The sequence below is a fragment of the Ambystoma mexicanum genome, chromosome 10 (assembly GCF_040938575.1).
Source record: "Ambystoma mexicanum isolate Mex_15411 chromosome 10, UKY_AmexF1_1, whole genome shotgun sequence".
NCBI classification, from domain to species: domain Eukaryota; kingdom Metazoa; phylum Chordata; class Amphibia; order Caudata; family Ambystomatidae; genus Ambystoma; species Ambystoma mexicanum.
The window spans coordinates 64,649,879-64,671,180 of record NC_090932.1 but is presented as its reverse complement, the minus strand read 5'-3'; the positions used below and the strand labels follow the sequence as shown (position 1 = coordinate 64,671,180).

General features: G+C 44.2%; 1 protein-coding gene across 1 annotated transcript in view; it reads right to left on the bottom strand.

Annotated features, from left to right (window-relative positions):
- LOC138492812 (mucin-4-like) overlaps positions 1-21,302 on the bottom strand; it is a 223,544-nt gene that overhangs the window by 134,031 nt on the left and 68,211 nt on the right. Inside the window, exon 11 of the mRNA XM_069620165.1 lies at positions 14,437-14,586. Coding sequence (XP_069476266.1) covers positions 14,437-14,586 — 150 coding nt within the window. The remainder of the gene's footprint in view (positions 1-14,436; positions 14,587-21,302) is intronic.

Here is a 21,302-nt window from a genome sequence, read left to right as displayed (position 1 = left end):
AAGATAGGCCACGTGGGTAGGTTCCACCCGCGGATGAACTTATAAAACCTATATCAGTGAGGTTTCTTAACAGACACAGAAAGACTATGCCTCTGTTTGGGGCACACAGGTTCAAGGACATTGCAAGTCTTGCCATTGGGATGACCAGGTACAAAGGATTGTGTCCAACTAGGGATGCATGTATGAATATAACTATTGTGGCTTATTGTACTTATATTAATACCTGTGATATGTTTCTGGAGAGCTCACACCCCCTTAGCTCACTATTGCCTACAGTCAGCTCCACTACTACTCCTCGTTTTTATGTACACTCCTACACACTTCGTTCCCTTGATCCTGAACACAGAAAGGGATATCTCAATACCACCCTCATAAAAATAATGAATGATACCCATGCGATACTAAAAAAACAAATTGTTGGGTATGTTCCCACCTTCGCCAACACTGTGAAGAAGGGCTAGGCTGGTACATATATCTTCTCCGATTAGCAACTGCCTGCTATGCATCCTTTCGAGCCATGTTTCTTGGTAGATGGAATGACAGTAGCACTGGTAACTTGGATGGGACACACATAAATACGTTTGATCAGCAGGTGTTGTTACCTTTAGGATGCTCAGTGTTTGTCAACAAAAGTACTATCAACACTGCCTCTACCAAACGCTCAGGCAAGGATTCCAGGCCATACCAATCAATTATATCATTTTGAATGTTACCAGTAGGGAATAGCGAAGCAACTCTTTCAACATACACAATTAACAATAATCCTGCAACAGTACAATTTTGTTTAAGTAAGGAAGGTTCTAGGTGTATGGGTAGATATGACAAATGTGTGTATACTGCAGTTTTGGTGAATGAGACAAGGCCCTTGTACATTGTGTAATCCATTTACTTTGTCTGTGGGAAGCAAGCATATCCACGGTTATCCGGAGGAACATGTTACTTAGGGATACTTTTACTTTTTTATTTTTTATTTTATTTTAATTGTATAGTAGTTCAAAAACTGAACTTTTACAATGTTTACAATTGCTAATACTTTACACACATAGCTCAAATAACAAAACATTTTCCAACACTTAAGAGAATATGTGTTCAACTTAAAATAATAAAACATCACATTAAAAGAAGGAAAAAGGAAAAACCAAATCATTATTCACTAGGTACCCAGTATACCACAAGGAAGCCCCCATGACTCTCATTTGCCGGGGCGGGCCACCAACCAGGGTTATTCTCGTATTCGAAACCATACACAAAACTGACTAAACCAACAGCTGTATTAATATCTTTCAGACCCTATAAAGGGCCAATAATATTGATGTAGTGTTTACACAGAACACGCAGAACTCTTCACTTTTGATGGTATCTTAATTGCGCACCAGATGTCCCAGTGAAACCATATACAGTGAACCTAGTCTCGGGCATTCCGTCAAGACATGTTTTCCTGTCTCAAGGTTAGTAACAATTTTGCAACTTCTGCAATATCTGGCCTCACGGGGAATCTTTTTTCTTGCACCACAAATAGATAACACCAGCAATTGATTAACACATAGCCGTAACTAAAAGTCACAGGCGTTCAGGCAAGTACAAAGTTCAAGGTAGCTCTCAAGCTTCATATACCTATGTACCACTGGCACCACAATCCAATCACTTTTCAGGGAACTGAAATGATTGTAATTGCAATCCCAGTCATATTTCCGTACTTTACGCTTGAATGCACCTTTTAAGGATTCAAAGTTGGAACAGCGATTGTAACCGGGTAGCCATCCCAACTCTTTGCATAACTCATGGAATAATTGGGAGTGCGGGAAGTTATTTCTCCCACCCAGTTCAAGCTCATAACTTACTTCCAGAGCGCTCAGTAAGGGGCAAGAGGGGCAGGGTGTACATTTCAGCATCAGGCAACCTCTTTTTGTTAAAAACTGGGCTCTAAGAGATAAAGGTCCGAGTTCCAAACAAATATATTCCACTGAGGTTGACCTGGGGAAATATAATACAGTCCTCCAAAATCTAGCCTCCACCCCATCCAACCATTTCAGGTCTTCCATCGCTAGAGCTTCTAGCCCATACAATACAGTTGGACATAACCATTGGTTATAAAGCATTAGCACCCCAGTTAGTGAGAAGCCTAAGTGCTCCTTTACAAATTTCCTGCAAACCCCTGTTATCTGTCTGACCCTGCTTACCTTAGCGGCTATAATATCAACATAACTCTGGGTCCCAGAGATCTCCAACCCCAAATATTTGTTGCGATCTACATACTCAAGGTTCCCCATGGAGGTCACCAGCTTCACCCTGCTGATTTGCTGATACTGTTGCCAGGGGTGTACTTGACATCAATGGTAGAAATATTGAAAGATATTTTGTTCCAGGTCTAATTCCGTCCTGCAGTTTTCACTGTGCACTCGAGGACAAATTGGCCTTTTTGATCTATGGAAAAATGATTAGGGACTTGGCCAAAACAGTTTTTTTTGGTTTCTTAATAACTTCTTTATTTTTTAACTCATTTTTCCCAAAGTATCCAGTCTAGGTAACACCCTCACGTACAATTTTGTCGGCATACTTTCAGCAAATTCGTTTTATGAGTCAAAAGCTATTAGCAATTCATTTTTTTAAATTTTATTTGGAACTCAGTATTCAACTTAACTATAGTTATATATATATGTATTACATGGTCCATGGTAGTGGCCGTGTAGTTATGGTTAATTTGCTAAACCCATCGGAAGACCCCTTTTACGGCGGCTTATAACTTTTTAATTTTTTTTAAAATTGTTTTGGAAAGTTGGGTGAGGTTTCGTGGAGGGGAAGCAAAGTTATAGGGGGGGGGGTCTCAATATTTTTATTCTCCACAGACTGAATGGGGAAAAACTTTGCACAGGGCTACAGGGATTTTAACCAAATTTGTGGCAGGAGTGGGGGCTTGGTTCAGAAAACGTGCTTTTTGTGTGTTTGGTGGAAATCCGACCAGTACTTTTGAAGCAAAGAACTGAAATGTACGTCTCAAAAAATGTGTGATATCTGGCTCTGCTCCACTGGCCCATTTCCCTGTTCGCTCCGCGGACAGAAGACTCATTGGCTTGCAGTACGCCGTGATGTCGGCAAACATTGGATACGGCCGGTGGTTGGCTGGAGGGAAGAGTGCTGTGCGTCAAGGTTTTTGGGAAACGTTGCCATGGTGTATTGGAGGACAGCGTGGCACAGAAAGGGACTGACAAATATAATGTACGACATGTGGTGGTGGGAAGAAGGGATGGTAAGGTTGGGGGAGAGAGAAGTGGTTTATCTGAGATGTGTGGTTATTAGGTGGATGAAGACGGTGGTGTGCATGCAGAATCCGTGCATACTGCACCAATACCCCAGTCCCTGCACAGGCAACTACCATGTATGGTGAATGCAGGCAGCCTTCGCAACAGCATGATAGCTCATGCCACAATCTCTTACAGTGGTGACTGGTGGCAGCTGAATTGCAGAAGGGGAGTGCATTGGAAAACATATATTACGCCATGTAGTGGTGGGAAGAAGGGATGGAAAGGGTGGGGGAGTGAGAAGTAATTAATATGAGATATGTCAATATGTGGACAAAGAGGTTGTTGTGCCTGCGGTATCGGTGCATACAGCACCAATCCGCGGGTTTCTGCACAGTCCACTACCATGTGTGCTGAAGGCAGGCAGGCTTTGGTACGGCAGGACAGCTGGTGTGGAGACCTATTTCCATGGTGACTGGTGGGAGCTCAATTGCAGAAGGGGATTGCATTGCACATGACATGCACATTGTAAAATAGCGTGTACTCGGGTGTGTTGCATGTGGTAAGGCGGTAGCTCATTCGATGTACAGATGGAGGCTTTGCACCGACCACTATGTGTCATGGTTGCAATTTGGTTTGACATTGTTGCTGTCTCTGCGTTTGGTTCGTCAGCATTGCATACATTGTTGATTCCATAGGTGTGGTGCTTGTTAGCATATCCTACAGTGTTCACTCCATGGCTGCAGCTAATGGAGTGAACAGTTCTGCAGTGTGTGCACTGAGTGCAGTGTTGGAATACTGTCGGTATAGAAGAGGATAGGGTTGACGTGCATTTTCTATGTGCATGGATACTGCAGTGTGTGAAGTGGGTGCAATATTTAAATAGTGTGTGCATAGAAGTGGATAGGGGGAACTGCATATTTCATAGAATTGCATAGTGTCCACTGCACAGTGCTGACTACTGTACTGCACTATGAGGTATTTCTTTTGTGTACTGAATAGAATACACCATGTGGTGGTGGGAAGACGGGATGGAAAGGGTGAGGGAGTGAGAAGTGGTGGTTTATAGTGATGGCATCAAATGACAAAGCATCGAATGCCAAAGCATCTAAGACAAAGCAACGAAAAAAAAGCATTGAATGTCTTTTTTTTCTTCTTTTTTTTAAATGGGGGTCCCTTTACCCCCGTTTTTTTACCCCTTAAAACCCATTACAATTAAAATTACACCTTTACCTTGGAAAAAAATGCATTCAATACTTTTTTTCGATGAATTTTTTTCGATGCTTTTGTCATTCAATGCTTTGTAATCGAGACATTGTCCCTCATTACGATACAGGCGCTAAACCATGGCGCTATTAGAACCATGGTTGGTGCCGGTATCGTAAAAAGTCCGCCAATGTTCAATGGGGAATTACCACCCCATTCCAAGGTTGGCGGGGCGGTAATTCCCCATTGAACATTGGCCCTTCCCCATTTCAATTTTTGCCCCATAGGGCTCAATGGGACTGGGGAAGGTGGTAAGTATGGTACCGCAAATTGCGGTACCGCACTTAACTCGAGAGTCCCTTTGCAGGTCCCTACTTTAACAGCTGGTCTAGACCAGCCGTTCAGGTCGGGTTCCGCAAAGGGACCTCGTAGTAAGGCGCTAAGTGTTTAACGGCGCCGCAGCCTTTTACGGTGCTGTTAAACACTTAGCGCCAGGGTCCTAATGAGGGCCATTGACTGGATACCAGAAGTGGTTCATCTGAGATACATCAATAGGTGGACAAAGACGTTGCTGTGCTGGCAGTATCCGTGTGTACAGCGCCAATTTGCGGGACTCTGCACAGGCAACTACCATGTGTGCTGAATGCAGGCAGGCTTCGTTACGGCACAAAACTATACTGCACTATGAGGTATTGCTTTTGTGCACTGAATAGAGTGTTGGGAGCAGGGCCACTGTGGAAGACATTTTTTTGGTTTGGTTGGCAGTAACACTATACTATGTGAATGAAAGTGGGTATGGCCGCCGGAGGCTATGATATATTTGTAGAATCTGCTAACTGTTCCATATTTCCCTGCATAGCTTTATTAAGGTGCAGAGGTTGGGTAGCAGTGGTGGTGGCTGTGGTACGTGTGTGGAGTGTGGTACTTGGGCACATGTTGCCATGCATGGCTGCGTTATGTTGTGGTGGGTGTGGGCAAGGCCTAGACTATTGGGTGTATGGCCAAAGGCCGTAGGCCCCTGTTTTTCCTGCATTGCCCACAACCACCGCAGCAATGCAGTTTAGACTGCATCTGTCAGAGAGTGCTCACCTTTATGGAATGGTTGTGGAGCACATTTTACTCTTCATAGAGCACCAGAAGTGCACTGACATCCATATATTGTTGTTTCCATGGGTGCGGTCATCGTTAGAACATCCTATGGTTTTCGGTGTATGGCTGGAGATTGTGCATTGAAAAGTCCTGCAGTGTGCCCACTGGGTGCAGTGTTGGAACACTGTCAGTATAAAAGAGGGTAGGCTTGAAGTGAATGTTCTATGTGCTTGGATATTCTGGTTGTGTAGCTTCCTGGGAGTAGGCCCAATGTTGTGAAAATTGTGTGGTCTGGTTGGCAGTGACACCGTACTTCATGGATGAAAGTGGGTAGGGGTGGAGGAGGCAGTGGTATGTTTGTGTAATCTGCTAACTGTTACATGTTTCTATGCATCGCTGTCTAAGTGCTGCTGGCTATCTTATGTCTGTGTATTGTGGTTTCTGGCCACATGTTTGCATGCATGCCTCCATTATGTTGTGCTGGGTGTGGGCAAGCAGTAGACTCTTGTGTGCATGGTCAAAGGTGAAGGTGCTTTATGGAGGTCTACATTTGGGTTATATGTCGTCTGAACGTTTGCTCTGTCATCTGAAGATGTTGATGAATGCAGTGATGCAGATTTTTCCCACTGCCAAGATCGTTTTCTCAACCATTCCCCCAAGAGCAGCATGGGACCATGCCAGATTAATTTGTCCACAGCCAGAGGTCGGGAGATGTTGGATAAACAGAGGCATGTGTGACTTTATGTTCAGTCCTGGGATGTTCTGCACTGACTATGAAAGCATCAATAACCAGAAAGATTTCCAGTACTTCCAAGGAAACAGTATTTTTTTTACTTCCATTGGCAATCGTGTTTTGGAGAGAATTCTGTAGAAATGTAAGAGAAGCGTTCATCTTCATTCGAGAGAAATGTCAGGAGGAGAAGCAAACAGACAGTCAGCTAAAGAGAGAAAAAAATAACAGGTCTGCACGCACGTACATAACAAAAAGACGAAAAAAAACCTAAAAAAATAAGTGTTTTTAGAGATAGTACTAAACACAGAGAGACAGTGATCCCACTAGGCCAGGTGACACTGAGAGTGCGCAAGTGAATGGGAAGGGGGAGGGCAAAGTGGAGTACATGGGAACAACAAAAAATAGCAATATGTACAACTACGGCCGGTGCTGGCAAGTGGAAGGATAAGTGTAGACATCAAATGGTGGCTGCACTGTTAAGGTTGAAGAAAACAGTCCCCAAGTGCAGGGATTGGCAGAAAGCCAGTGCAGGGGTACAACTGTTGGGAGGGAGGTGGCCTGGGGCACAGATTATAGGGTTGGTAGGAAACGGGTGCACAATCTTTTTTAGGCAGGACGTGAGTAGGGGAGAGGAGGGGAAAAAGAAGAAGCACATGGAAAAGTTTTGATGTGCTTCCAGACCCTAATATGGTTCTCCTGAAGTTCCAGGCAGGCAGAGAGTCTGCTGCAGAGGGAAGCCCCAGCAGAAGAAAGACATATACCACAAACTGGTTGTGTGCAGAAGCAAGTGACCCTGAGGGAGTAGGAGGCGGTTGAGGGAAGAGCTGGAGCAAGCAGATATTTAGGAAGTGAGAGTACAAGGTATTGAGGTCCCAGGGACCAGAAGGCCTTCTGCATAATGCACAGGGCTTTCATTTTAATCTTCGCAGCCCCTGGGAGCTATTGGAGAAATTTTAGTCCAGCAGAGATACAATCCCTATCGTTCAGGCCGAGGACAAGTTGTGCAGTCTTCTTATGGATGAGTTGCTGAGGGCGCAGAGTGGAAGCTGGCAGATTTATAAAGAGGCTGTGGCAATAGTGCAGTGTACAAAGAACCACAGCCATGCATTCACTGACCTTTTTGGGCACTGACTTTCAGTTGGTAAAATACATTCAGTGGTGGCTTTGGTGCCAGCTTTGTACGATTTTTGTAGGTGGTGGGTTATTGGGGAACAGATTGCGTAGCAATATCGGAATGAAAGAAGAGAGTTCCTGTTTCTCTAATACACTCTATGATATGGGTAAATGAAAACGTTGCAAGCAAATACAATTAAACTGCCACTTCATGGTAGGAGATGGCAGGAAAACCAGTATGCTTTTCAAACACCTAATGGACGCTTAGAGGCAGATATCGTGCGCAGAGCCACTTATAACAGAGTTGTAAACATAGTGCCAAAAATATTTCATTCCTCCCTTTTGTGGTGATGGGTGGTCATGTGGATGAATGTGCATGCACAAATTGTGCAATGTTTCACTGAACTTTCCACTGGACGTGCTTTCCAATAACAGCACACTTGTAGGCTGATTTTGTAACGGTAAACATGATGTCTTGTGAAGAAATGACAGTGTTAGATGCTGACTTCTTGGATGGCATTGGTGGATGCCTGTGTGCCTACATAACAATACACAATAAGGGCATGGTGGGAAGAGGATAGTGGAAAGGGAAGAAGGACTGTTCATGCTTAACAGGGCACGGCCCTCGTGGTACTTGGGGAAAGGCACGTGCCACATTCTGCGCTTCACACCATGCTGGCCAATGGAAATGGGACTATGGCCTTTGCCCAATCAGGTGCTCAGGCTGTACGTCACAGGAAACAGCACCAAAAGGGAGAAGGACTCCTTCTGCTTCATTGAGGTGCGGCCCTTGCGGTAATTGCGGAAAATCACGTGCCACATTCTGCGTTTCTCACCATGGTGGCCAATGGCAATGGTACTGTGGGGAATGTCTAATCACATGCTCAGGGTGTGCATCACAGTAAAGGGCCGGCAATCATTTTTTCCATTAATTTCTGTAGTGCGGCTGGCAAACATGGCAAGACCCACAGTTTTCGTAATGGGTGATGCCTTTGAGGAAGATCTGTTCGTCTATGCCCTACAAAAAGGCTTTTGTGGCAATTTCAGTTTGGAGGGAGTCGACGCTTTTTGGTGCAGTGTGGAAGCGTGCTGTTCCGGCAGAGTGCTTGTAGAATGTCGATGCATGGCCTCTTTGGCAACTGTACATGTTGTGGTTGTGCACTTTGGAGCATTCTTTTTGGGTTCCATGCCTTGCTCCCATGTTTACCGTCAACTGAAGATTATGAAGACAGCAGTGCAGTGCATTTTTCCTACTGCCAAGGTGATTTTCTCATGTCTACCCCCGGGAATAGTGTGGAAGTATTCCAATGATTACTGTCGCAAGTCAGAGGTCGGAAGGGGTCTCATCAACAGAAGCATGTGTGACTTCTTGAGTGCTGCTGGGATGTTCTCCTGAGAATGAGAACATTGGTTCTCGATATACACACCTTTTCATGGCAAATGGCATGTCTTTGTCGACCAGTGGCAATTAAATTTTGTTTCACAATCTACAGGCTGCACTGAAGACCCTATTGTAAGAATGTGAGCTGACGTTGAAAACACAAACTTACTTATAAAAACTTCAAAAAATGTGTTTGTATGGAAGCATCTTTATAAAAAAAACAAAAAAACAAAGGCTCTTTTAAGAGCCGTCACAAATAACGACGTCCCCTACCCTGGTTGAAAGTTATTCCCCCACTCCCGCTCACACCTAGTACAAAAAAAGCCAGCAAATATTGCGATACTTGCAGGGTGGCAGGTGTTAGATACGCCCCTTTTGCAGATGACGCCCAGAGAAATGGGTCTGTTGAGCCTACGATATTGGTCAATATGATTTCTGGGTGTGGTGTGTACGCACAGAGTGTAGTACACAGTGTATTTGTCGACAGACATACAGAGGGTGCGGTTATGGCTGTGTGTTTCACGAGCCACAGCATGCAGGGTTTCGGGGACTTCGAAATACAGTAACTGAAAGTGAATGGAAAACACTGTGCAGTGGCTGCTCATCTTGGAATCTATCATGTGGATGTGTAGTGCTATGGAGTATATACAAAGAAGTGACTGATTTTGGTATGCCTGTGTGACACTTTGGTAACACGCAATCATGCCTATATTATTGTTGTTGATTGTGGAGGGAAAATTGCACAGCATCTTATACGAGTTTCAGTACCCTTCGCGATAAAGGAGGAACTTGCCCAGGTCATGCGTTTGTTTCCGATCTCTTGCATAACTTTCGATAGTATTATGCAGACAACGATGTGGCTGTATCATTTTCTATTTGGTTCGCAAATGCCAAGAAGTATATTTGTGTCTTTGTACGACTTGTGAAAATGGCATACCTCACACATGGGAATATGACGTTTCACAGCACAAACACTTTCCCACAGCTATAACTTTCATCTTACTATGCATGCCATCCCCATTTCTGCACGCCCCATCCAAATTGCCTTGGTGCCCTTCTTGAAAGTAGTGACAATTTTTTGTAGTAAGTGTTGTGCACTGACAGTCTTCAAAATGCTCTGCAACACCTAAAGAAACCCCTTTCTACAGCGACCGATTGAATTACAGTGTTTTGCACAGTGCCACGCCTCCCGCCCTGCATCCGTTCATTGGCAATTCCATTGTTCATCTCAAAAAGGTGCTTTCTTGATTTCCCTTTTTTCCTTTCCCAGTTAATTTCCATTTCTTATGGTCCTCTGACACACGCCACAGAAGGAATGGCAGGAAAGGCCCGGTGCAGAAGAGGCAGCACTTGCATGGATACTAAAGGGGACGTGCCAAGAGACAGAATTATTGGGTGACCCTCACCTACTTAGGCGCCATTCATTGTCATGCTCCCAGAATGACCCTTTCCACGCACTTCCAAGTACCTTCCCTCTGTAGAGTGGCGCCTTGTAGTACATGCACAAAACAATGCCCTTTGCCGGGTGTTAGGCAAAGTTTATATTCAGTACCCTTGGAGACCACTACACACAACTAGGACTAAAGGTGTAAGCAAACCAGCCTTTGGTATAAGTCTGAACTACACTGTTTTGGTAGAGTTGTTGAGCAGCCAGGCTTACCTCAAGAGGGGAATGTGAGCTGTAATGATGCTACACAGAGGTTTACAGTCACAAGTATTCAAATAAACTCTTACGCCAAGGTTTCTTGGCAAAACACGTATTCATTTATTTCACAGTCAGTCATAAAAAAATCACTAGAAGGAGGCAATATATCTCACACACAAATATGCTTAGCACTTTACACTGTACGTTTCTGAGGCATTTAAACTACTTTGAAGGAGGATAAAACTGGCATTCAGAGTACTTTGAAGTAGGAGCAAAAAGGCATAGGTTAATAAAAGAAGCTTACAGTTATTCTGAGACAGTGCAAATACTTTGAGTTCACCAGAGGAGTCAATTCAATGCAATAGGTTAGGCCAAAGTCAATGGGCTAAAGCCTTGTATAGGATAAAGCAGCTCTGCTAGTTAAACGGAAAGGTCTTTGCCAAAGTTCTTAGAAGTAGTTTGTAAAAGAAAGAGTCATATGTTGGGTCACAAGCTGACTAGGCCTGCAAGTTTCCAAAGTTTCAAGCACTTTCGCAGTGAGAGGTAAGTTCTCTCGGTCGGGTTTTCACAGTACTTTACAATGAAGAAAAAGATGCAGCTGAAGACTTCTGTTCCTGGCAGTTCCTGCAGATCTCACTGTGCCTCAGTCGTGGGGTCAAGAGGGAGGATGTCAGGGGACTCCTGCACTGCACTGGGTCTAGTCAAAAAGCTGGCAAATGGCAAATCTTCAATTCCAGTTGCTGTAGTCAAGCACTCAAACTGGTATCCTCCTCCCTGGTTATTCGGTTTCCTGCAGCACTCTGAGAAAAATACAACCAGCTCCGAGAATGGTATCCAAGTGGCTTACGGTTCGAGTTGATTGGTCCCACCAACTCAAAGGGAGAAGTCGTCCTTGCAGGGCTTCGCTGTCGAGATGAACTTGGCAATTCAGACCTGCAGCGGGGCTTCACCGGGCCAACCAACGGTCCAGGAGTTGTAGCAGCCGTCCTCTTCAAGCTCGTCTTCGGTTCTTTCGTTCCAGTGGTCGACTCTGCCTTCCAAGACTAGAGACCCACTTTTTATTCAGTTCTCTCCCATTCATTCCAGCCTAGCTGTCACTCACCCAGCAGGGTGGCTGTCCTTGCAGGACAGTCAGCCAGCCAATCACGCCAGAGTGCACTTGGCGGGGAGTTGCGGGCACCTCCCTCACTTCCTGCCCACCCCAGACACTCAGGTGCCAGAGACAAACTCTAGAAGGACCTTTCTAAAAAGAAATAGCAAAAAAAGAAGACCGGGACCTGTTTAAACAAAGGGGGCTCAGACGCCATCTTGAAAAACATGGCTCCCGCGATTTAACGCTACCGGTGTTCGCGGTCGGGAAAAATCATGGTAGTTCATTGTAAAACCACTGCCACCAGCCATTTTGAGAGGAAAGGGTAGCATTCGACTGCTACATGAGTTTCTAGACACAGGGATACTAGGTAAGCCCTCCAGCACTCTATTGTAAGATAGGGTGTGCTGGGTCTAGGAAGTTGAAATGACTAGTAAAGTCAATTTCAGTTTACTTTCTCTGGGAAACAGTAGTTTATCCCAAAGAAGGTATTTAAACCTTAGGACAGCCTTAAAAGGCTTCCCTGTGTCACTGCACTGAGGGTGCTGTGTGACACAAATGAAAAGATGATGCCTATGGAGTTGTCTAAAACTCTATAACCAGAGTAAACACATTCAAAATACACGACAGAGTGGGAAAAAGGCTCACACTCTGTCCAGGTAAAAAAATCAAGTCCTCAAAATCCAGCAAAGTTTCTGGGGGTTTCTAAGGTGAAGGGAATTAGCACATTTATGAGAATTCTCCCTAACATTTAGTAAGGGTCTGTAGCGCGCCTTATGGTCTGCAAGGATGTTTTAGAGATCCGCTGCCCTACAGGATTGCCCCTTTTGTTGCCCGCAGCAGATGTGGCAAATGTTGTACATGCATTTTTCCTGCGTAATTGTTGGAAGGGCGGTACACTGCCCACTGGTCCCTTGTGCTTTTCATTTCAGTTGTCGTCACATGCAGTACAAACACTTCATGGTACGCCATTACTCTTAGGGGTAGCATTCACAGAGATACATACATTGTGGAATACAAGAATGTTTACAACAACGCAAAACACAGCTTCATTACTTGGAGCAGGAAGCCATTTATTCTGTGCGACCCATGCAGCTACAGTGCTTTTCTAACCACCACTATGATTGTTTGCGCTCTGCATATTCTGCTGTTTGCTTACTTGCCTTTACATGCATGCACTAGTATGTGCGTGACCAAGGCGCACCAGCTTTGCCATTTTGCAGACTCACTACACACTGTCCCACCTGCAGTTACATGTTTTCTTCAACTGTACGCCCCGCAGGTGACCTCTTGACACTTTCCGTCACACTGCTCAGTGCAGACACAATGGCCCTCATTACGACCCTGGCGGAAAGGGGTTTACGCCAGCGTAAACCATGGCGCCCCTTTCCGCCTGACTACGAGTTCCCGTAGCGCCATGGTGATTTTTACGCATGCTTTTTGCAGGCGGAAAAATCCATGGCGCTACGGGACTTGTTGTTAATTACGCCACCGTAATTTACGGTGGCGTAATTAACGCCTTCCCCACTCCCATTATACCCTATGGGGCAAAAATGGGAATGGGGAAGGGTAAATGGGGATTGGGGACTTACCGCCCCGCCAAGGTCGGAATGGGGCGGTAAGTCCGCCAACCCCCATGGCGGAGTTGGCAGCTTTGCGCCATGGACCATGGTGCAAATTGCACCATGGTTCTCCTCCAGGGTCGTAATGAGGCCCAATGTGTCTGTTTCATGTCCCATTGAAAGGCAAGCAGCACATCAAATAAATTAATGTGAAATTTACCATGCCCACATTACCCTGCAGGTTGCTGTTCCTTGTTTACCAATGGGGGTCATAGAGTCAGGCGTGGTTTTGCCACGCATTGGTTGGTTTGCAGAGCCACCCACGTAGTCGGCAGGAGTACCTGAAATGCGGTAGCCTACTGTATGAATCCGTAGGGCTGGCGACAGGGGCAGTGTTACCAGCACACAGTGGATGACCTATGCATGGGTATAGGTGTGGTACGGATACACGTGTGCTTCCACAACTACTTAAATGTGCATTAGAAGATGCAGACATGGGGCCACTAATGGAGTCCTACGGATACTTGCAGTGTGCTTGCACATACGCCGACCCGGTGCAGTCTCCATAGGAAACGTGCATAATGCTCATCTGTAGTCATCGCGGCACAGATTCACCATGCAATGTTAACTCAAAAAGAGAAACTACTGAAACACATTTACCACGTACATCTGTAATTGCTAAGATACACCAACACTATTCGGACAAGGAAGGGATAGCGCAAATGGATACATACACCGCACAATTTGGCCTTTCCACATGTTTATCATGAGGGCAGTCATGGATCAGTAACAAACCATGGTTGACTAGACGTTATGGTTCAGTTGCAGTACCAAACAGCTATCATCTTTACAGAAAACACTATGCTAAAACAACGTTCTGGTTACAGTGCACTGCTAAAAACCTATGAAATTCACCAACAAAAACATTGTTAAAGGGACGTTATGGTTAAGTTACACTAGCAAAAACCTATGAAATTCAATGGAAAAACGTTGTTACAGGGCAGTTATGGTAACAGGTAAACCCAGAAACTGCCAGTTATGGTAAGGTAAGCAATCATAACTCGCGCCACCAGTGTGCACTGCAAGGACTAACACCCATGACATCAAAGATGCCATCACGAATATCATTGATGACATCACTGATGATGTGAGTTATGGTTGGTTAGGTTACCATAACTGGCAAATTTCGGGGGGGTTTCGCTTTTACCTGTAACCATAATGTCCCTGTAACAACGTTTTTCCATTGAATTCCATAGATTTTTGCTAGTGCAACTTAACCATAACATCCCTTTAACATATATATATGCTATATATGCTTAATAATTATAATATATAAGGTAATCCACCTATGACCACACTGCATGCGTATCACACTCACCGGGGAATAGTGGCTGGTATTCCGTGCAGCTCATGGGTGGCCTTTTCTCCTTGTATCTGTCGCAAAAGATCGGGTTGTCTACTTTATGGCAGCACCAGTCAAAGGCCTGCAATTCCGTGTCTGAAAAGGTAAAAGCATCATTCATGACCTCTGCAAAGAGAATCAGTAAGCATAGTGATTTGCAATGGTCAATGTACTTCCTCTGATTTGGAGTAGTTCCAGCAAACCTTCATTATTACTTCTTTTGTTGTTGCGCCTCGTTACAGAAGGAAGAGACACGGCCTCTTGGGGATAATGGAGAATCATCAGGGCATAGAGTTGCATAATAGCCTGGCAGTTAAGGGGTTAACTGTGTTAATAGATTAGCACTTGTGCTTAGCTCCCACCTTCCTTATGTTGGCCCAGACAATGGAACTGGGCTGTTTATTCTAAAGATATAGATTCTGTCATCCCACACAGTGTAGGACCTGGCAGTCAAGTTTTCTAATCATCCAGGGTGAGCTTGCTTCTTAGGCTTTCAAAGAGTAGGAACATGACTGCTGTCATTGCACTAAGACCACCATACTTAGGATCTGGAGGGTGAGGATTTGCAGTGAAGCAGAAGACAACGAGCAGCACCGCCTGATTCAACATTGGATTTTGATTCGTGAAATGCAATTTTATGCATCTCTCGTCCCATGTTTTCAGGAGGAAATTTGCATAAATATCAACACTAACGAACAGCTCTGAGGAGTAGACCCCCTGCCCTCTCCTTCTGAAACCACATTGCATGTTGAAATTCTTTTCAGCTATCCGTCTTGTGAGGTGTACCTGTCGCTACACAAATATCGACACCTGTTTAATTGCGAAGGGGCTGACTCGCAAAGAAGTTACTTTGACTCTGACTTACTCCTGACTTACTCCTAGAGCGAGAGCATTCAATTTACAAAGAAGTTATTGGGAGTAGCTTTGACCTACTTCTAATGTAGCCTTGTATAGAGAATGTAAACTCAGGAGTAAGTCATGGTTGCTGTCAGTGACATCATTGTTAATGGAATAGCCTCTCTGCAAGAGTACATCACAGTTATTCCTTCTAACTTCTTAGTGAATCATGGTTCCCAGTGTCATGCATCCAACATGTGCCTTTTTATGCACATAGGTGTGAATTAGCTAAAATAAAGCTTTTCACGCTAAAGAGATATGCATAAATAATGATGCAATTACAAACACATTCATAATATGAATACATATACATTTCATATTATCGATACATGTAACTTTACAAACTTAGGCCCTGGTTAGCAGAGCTTTTTCCAATGGGGTTTTCTCATTATAAAGCACTTCTGTGAATGAGACCCACAATATTTAAACTGTAAAGAATAAATTAATGTGTCTGAAATTAATTTTTCAAAAAATGATTTGCTGGTCCAGATATACCCAGAGAAAATCACAGCCAAACTCATTGCCAGCCGAATTCCAGATTTCACTTGGTATCACAGGATTCTGAATTTAAAAACAAGAGATTGTGCACAAATCGTGCAAAAAAGCATAATGCAGATCTGTGGAGCAACCACTATGCACATGTCTTAAAGGAATAGTGCGCTCAAAAATATTAGTGTCCCAAAAGATGGGCAATAATCCAAAACATGCATTAAACCTAATTTTAATGAAAGTTCCTACCTTTGAGCAAACGAGGCTCAAAGCGTTTACATGGGAGCATCCATTTTGCCATTTCAGGCAGCCTCCTCAGCTCATGTTGAGCTCTGCCCTGGCAGCACTAAACAAGCAGCAAAAGCCCCCTACTAGGAGATTTTGCTAACTGCAGCCAGAGCAGAGCTGTGCATGAGTTTAGGAGGCTGCCTTCACTTTCATTTTACGTTTTCGGTGCTCCCCAAACCCAGGGAAGCACAGAACATGTAAAATGAAAGGCACAAAGCAAAGGCGCAGGTATTCTATGAATACCACATAATTTACAAATACAACAACGTGTATTCATGACTGCAGCAGCATTTGCTTTGAGTCTCCTGGGCTCTGCGAAAAGTAGAAAGAAAACTAAAGCATTTTTAAATACAACAACGTTGTATTTGGGTTTGCTGTGGCTTCAGTTTTTAGTCTACTGGGCTCCCCTGTCACGGGGGAGCCCAGGAGACTCAAAGCTGAAGCAGCATTAGTCAGAAATACAATGTTGTTGAACTTAAATATGCTGCGGTTTTCTCTCTACGTTTCTCGGGCTCCAGGAAACATACAAAGAAAACCGGAGCATATTTAAATACAACACCGTTGTATTTATGTTTGCTGTGGCTTCAGCTTTGAGTCTCCTGGGTTCCCCGGACCTGGGTTGAGCCACAGCAAACATAAATACAACATTAGAAATGCTGCGGGCTGCGGTTTTCTTTCTAAATTAGGAAGAAAACGGCAGCATTTATTTTCCAGTGCTTTTAAAAAAGAAATTTAAAGCACTTACCAACAGCAGGTTGTTTTAATCTCTGCTCTCCGACAATAATGAAGCAAAAGCCACCTGCTGGTAGATTTTGTGTATCACAGCTGGCTGGCTTTTGCTTCATTAGTGCCGCAAGGGCAGAAATTAACACAAGCACAGGAGGCTCGTCCATTTCACAAAATGGATGCCTCCTAGTGTTTTAAATCTGGGACTTTGAGCCTCGTTTGCTCAAAAGTTTATACAGCAACTTTCTTAATGAATATTTTTTATATATATTTTTGATGATGGCCCATCTTTTGAGACAATCAAATTTATGAGGGAAGTATCCCTTTCATGTTTCTTTCACTTACAAATTACATAACCTACATGTAGCTGCAGTTCCCACACTTTAGTTCCTAGCTGGTTTAATCGAAACTCCATCCAGGGTTGTCCAACTCCAGGCCTCGAGGGCCTTGGAGGGCCGAATCCATGCCATGTTTTCAGGATACCCCTCATTAAAATTCATGAGATGATTTTGCATTCAATGATTCTAAATGTATGCAAGTGTTTCTTCATAAATATAAATGAGAGATATCCTGAAAACCCATCAGGATTCCAGCCCTCAAGGCTCAGAGTTGGTCAGTCTACTTTATTGCTTGCTACAAACCATTTTTTTTTTTTTTAATTTTTATTTTTGACGGCAGAGGTACACAAGGCAAACGCACAGGGCAACAAATGTATACAGCAATTACATCGTGGAACAACACATCAAATAGGACACAGCAATCACAACATGTACATCATAGCGGTGCTTGAGAAGGAGCAACAACAGGGGCACATACAGTAGAGTCAGATCCCAGTGGGGCAGGGGACAGACCGGACACTGGAGTGCCCTCGCTTAGGTTGTTAAGATAAGTGTTAAATTCATTCCAAATATTCTTGGGGCGAGATTGGGCCGGGAGCGTGGTCAGGTATTCTTCCTCACAATTCCGTGACCAGGTGAGTAAACCGAGCCACTTGTGAAAGGTCGGGGGAGAGGGGGATTTCCAACTCTGGAGTATACACTTTTTGGCGATCATACAGCTTATGTTTAAAAAGGTGGCTAGGCGTCTGGAGCCATCAGTTTTCCAGGCCCTGAACAGGACCGCCAGGGGGTCAGGGTCAACAACAGAGTCAGGTATTGCAGAAAGTGTTTCCAGAATGCTTCCCCAAAACCTGGACAGCACCCTGCAAGCCCAAAACATATGCAAATGGTCAGCTTCCTCAGCACCACACTGAGGGCACAGGGCAGCCACGGTGCGGATGAACCTTTTGGTCCTACGAGGGGTGTAGTAGAGCCTGTTAAGAAGTTTGTACTGCATGGCGCAGTGGCGGAAGTTGAGGGACACCTTTTGTGTGTGTAGGCACATGTCAGCTCAGGCGCCATCGGATATTTCCAGGCCCAGTTCATTTGCCCAGTCGCCCCGTGCCCTGAGAGCTGGGGTAGCGGTGCACTCCTGTAGGATCTTATATAGTGAGGAGACAACGCTGCAGGCGCCACCCGAGTTGGCAATGTAAGCAATAGCTGGATTATCCGGGTGCTCATCTGGGAAAGAGGGCCATGTAGTATGGAACGCAGCCCGTAATCTATAGTATTGGAGGGTCTCTAAGGCAGATCTAGTGTGACCACGTTTCCAAGTTTGGGGATCGATGAACCTGCCTTCGGGGTAGAAGTCGGACAGGGCTTGATATCCCAAAGCCCCCCAGTGTTGAGCTAGAGCAGCGTCATGTGTGGGTTCCATTTATAGTAGGGGGAGTATTCGGGTGTCGGATACAGCAGGCGTTTCCAGGCATGAATGGTCGCACCGACAGGGTCAATGGGAGTATCAGGTTTGTAATGACGATGTAGAATGAGGGACATAATGTTGGTGTCAGCGGTCGCAAGTCGCTCCAACTTGACATGCGGCCGCTTTGGGGAGCCAGGATACCAGTGGGTGGCATGTTGAGCCTGGGACGCGGTCCAGTAGAGTATCAAATCTGGAGCAGTGAGACCCCCTTGTTTATATGGGAGTGCCATGTCCGACCACTTCTTGCGCACAGCACCGGAGTGCCATAGGAACTCCGCGCATAGTGTGTGTAGCTTAGTGAAGTAACCCTTACCAGGCCATATAGGAACATTGCCAAAAGTGTAAAGAAGCTTGGGGAGCAAAACCATTTTAATGAGAGAGAGTCGACCCACCATGGACAATGGAAGAGAGCGCCATTTTAACAACTTGGCCTCAACCGTTTGTGCCGCGGCAGAGTAATTGTCGGCGAGTAGAGTGGATTTAGTTAAGGAAATCTGCACACCCAGGTATCTGATGCCGTTCGGGGACCAGCGAAGGGGGTACTCAGTAGTGGGTTGGTGGGTAGATTTAGTAAGCGGGAAGATCTCTGACTTTGAATAATTAATCGTGAAGCTGGAGTAAGTGCCGATGCGCGTGATGTCCCTCACTATGAGGTCAATGTGGGTTGTGGGCTCTCTAATATACAATAGCACATCATCTGCATATAAGGAGATGATTTCGGGGTCATCTTTCAGCCTTATTCCCTTGCGGGTGTGACGTGCACGCACAAAATCCGCCATTGGCTTACAAACCATTTTTTTAAATTTTATTGCAACACTTTATTTATTAATTTTACAAAATGACCAACAAGTAACTAATACAAGCATTCATGTAATATCAGAGTTACAATTCCTTTCTGAACAATCCAATCAATGAATACACTAACACAACCTATGACGCAGATATGTACTATAACTGTAATATGGCACAATGCCCACTAACATACATTGTCATTAGCCATAATACCCACAGAACACATCAAACGGCAACAAAACATTGAAAAAAAGAGAAAAGAAAAAGAGAGAACAAATAATAATAATGAATAAATAAATAAATAAATAAATAAACTTACACATACCCTGCCCCAACCAGAATTCCTCCACTGACCTACTTCACACGCAAATGATTAAATACCTACCCAGCAAAGAGGCTGTTAAAGGGTGACCAAAGCTCTAAGTGATCATCCTCTTTATTTCATTTTTGAAACAAGACCTTCTCAAAGTCAGATAGCACTTGCACATCACTCACCCAACTCTCTCCTTGTTTTCCAAAATGTTAATATTTGTTTTACAGCCACTACTAGCACTTTGTCAATCCATTGACTATACTGCCTAGCAATCTTACACCGTTCTCTAGACTTGCAAAGGCATCCTAGGAAAGGTCATTCATAATACTGTATCCATTCTGTCCAATACATCCCCCCCAAAATTCCTTCGCCCTAGAACAATCCCTTAACATATGCATAACAGTACCCCTCTCCTTACCACAACCCCAGCAAACAGCATTGTCAATCAAGCCCAAACCATTCATACGTATCAGAGTCCAGAACAGACGTCCCAAAACTCTCTGATGTTTAAGTGTCAAATTCGGATCTAATTTACTCCTAAAATCTACTCGTCCTATCTGCCCCCATTCCTTATCCAGAATTTTCCCAACCCAGGTCCTCTTTCCACCTCCATATCAATTATTTCCAGGAATCATCAATGAGAGGATCCACATGCAATAGCTTAGCATATTTGGATGCCATACGTTGTGATGAAGCAAATATAGCACACCCTGCCGGTTCATCCTGTATTGGCATAGATAACATGCATAGTCTGTGTCAGAAAAGTGTCACAAGTCCATTGAATCTAACTCTCTTTCTACTGTACAGACCATATATCCGTTGCAGTTCCTCAAAAGGCACCATTGGTCCATCCCGCAGCACATCCCCTATCTCAAGTTTTCCCCTCAAAACACAAACACATCAATCTAATGTCATATTAGCAATTTGAAGACCAGGATTATGCCAGTCGGAGGCGTTATAAGTAAGATAGACATTAACTTCAAAGTTAGATAGCCACCAAATAAGTATTTCTCTAGTCACAGTAGTCATGGACAACTTCTCAATCACATTCCCTATCTTCGCCATTGAGTACATATTGCACAGTTTATAAGGTTTAAAGGTTCCCCTCTAAATTGATAACCAAATAGGCTCATAGAGATTCTCAGGTGATATACAATGTGCAGCTTTCTTCAGTATGAAACCTTTGTAATATTTAGCTGAAATAGGGTAACAAACCCTCCCTCCTGTACACTGCGTAATAGAATGAACCTCAGGATTTTTGTTTTTTTCTTTTCACCCCAGAGAACATTTTGAAAGATTTGATCAATCATTTTCAAAATCTTTCTTGTGAACCTCAGTGGTATGGACTGTATAATATAAAGCACTTTTTGTAACAGAGTCATCTGTATTGCATCGACTTTAGCCCAGATTCCCAAATTCAAACAATCCCACTTTCTTATGTCCTTCTTCAACGTCTCTGCTAACCTATTTAGGCTGAATTATATAATTCTCGTCAGATCCCTGATCAAGTAGATCCATAAATACTTCACATGTGAAT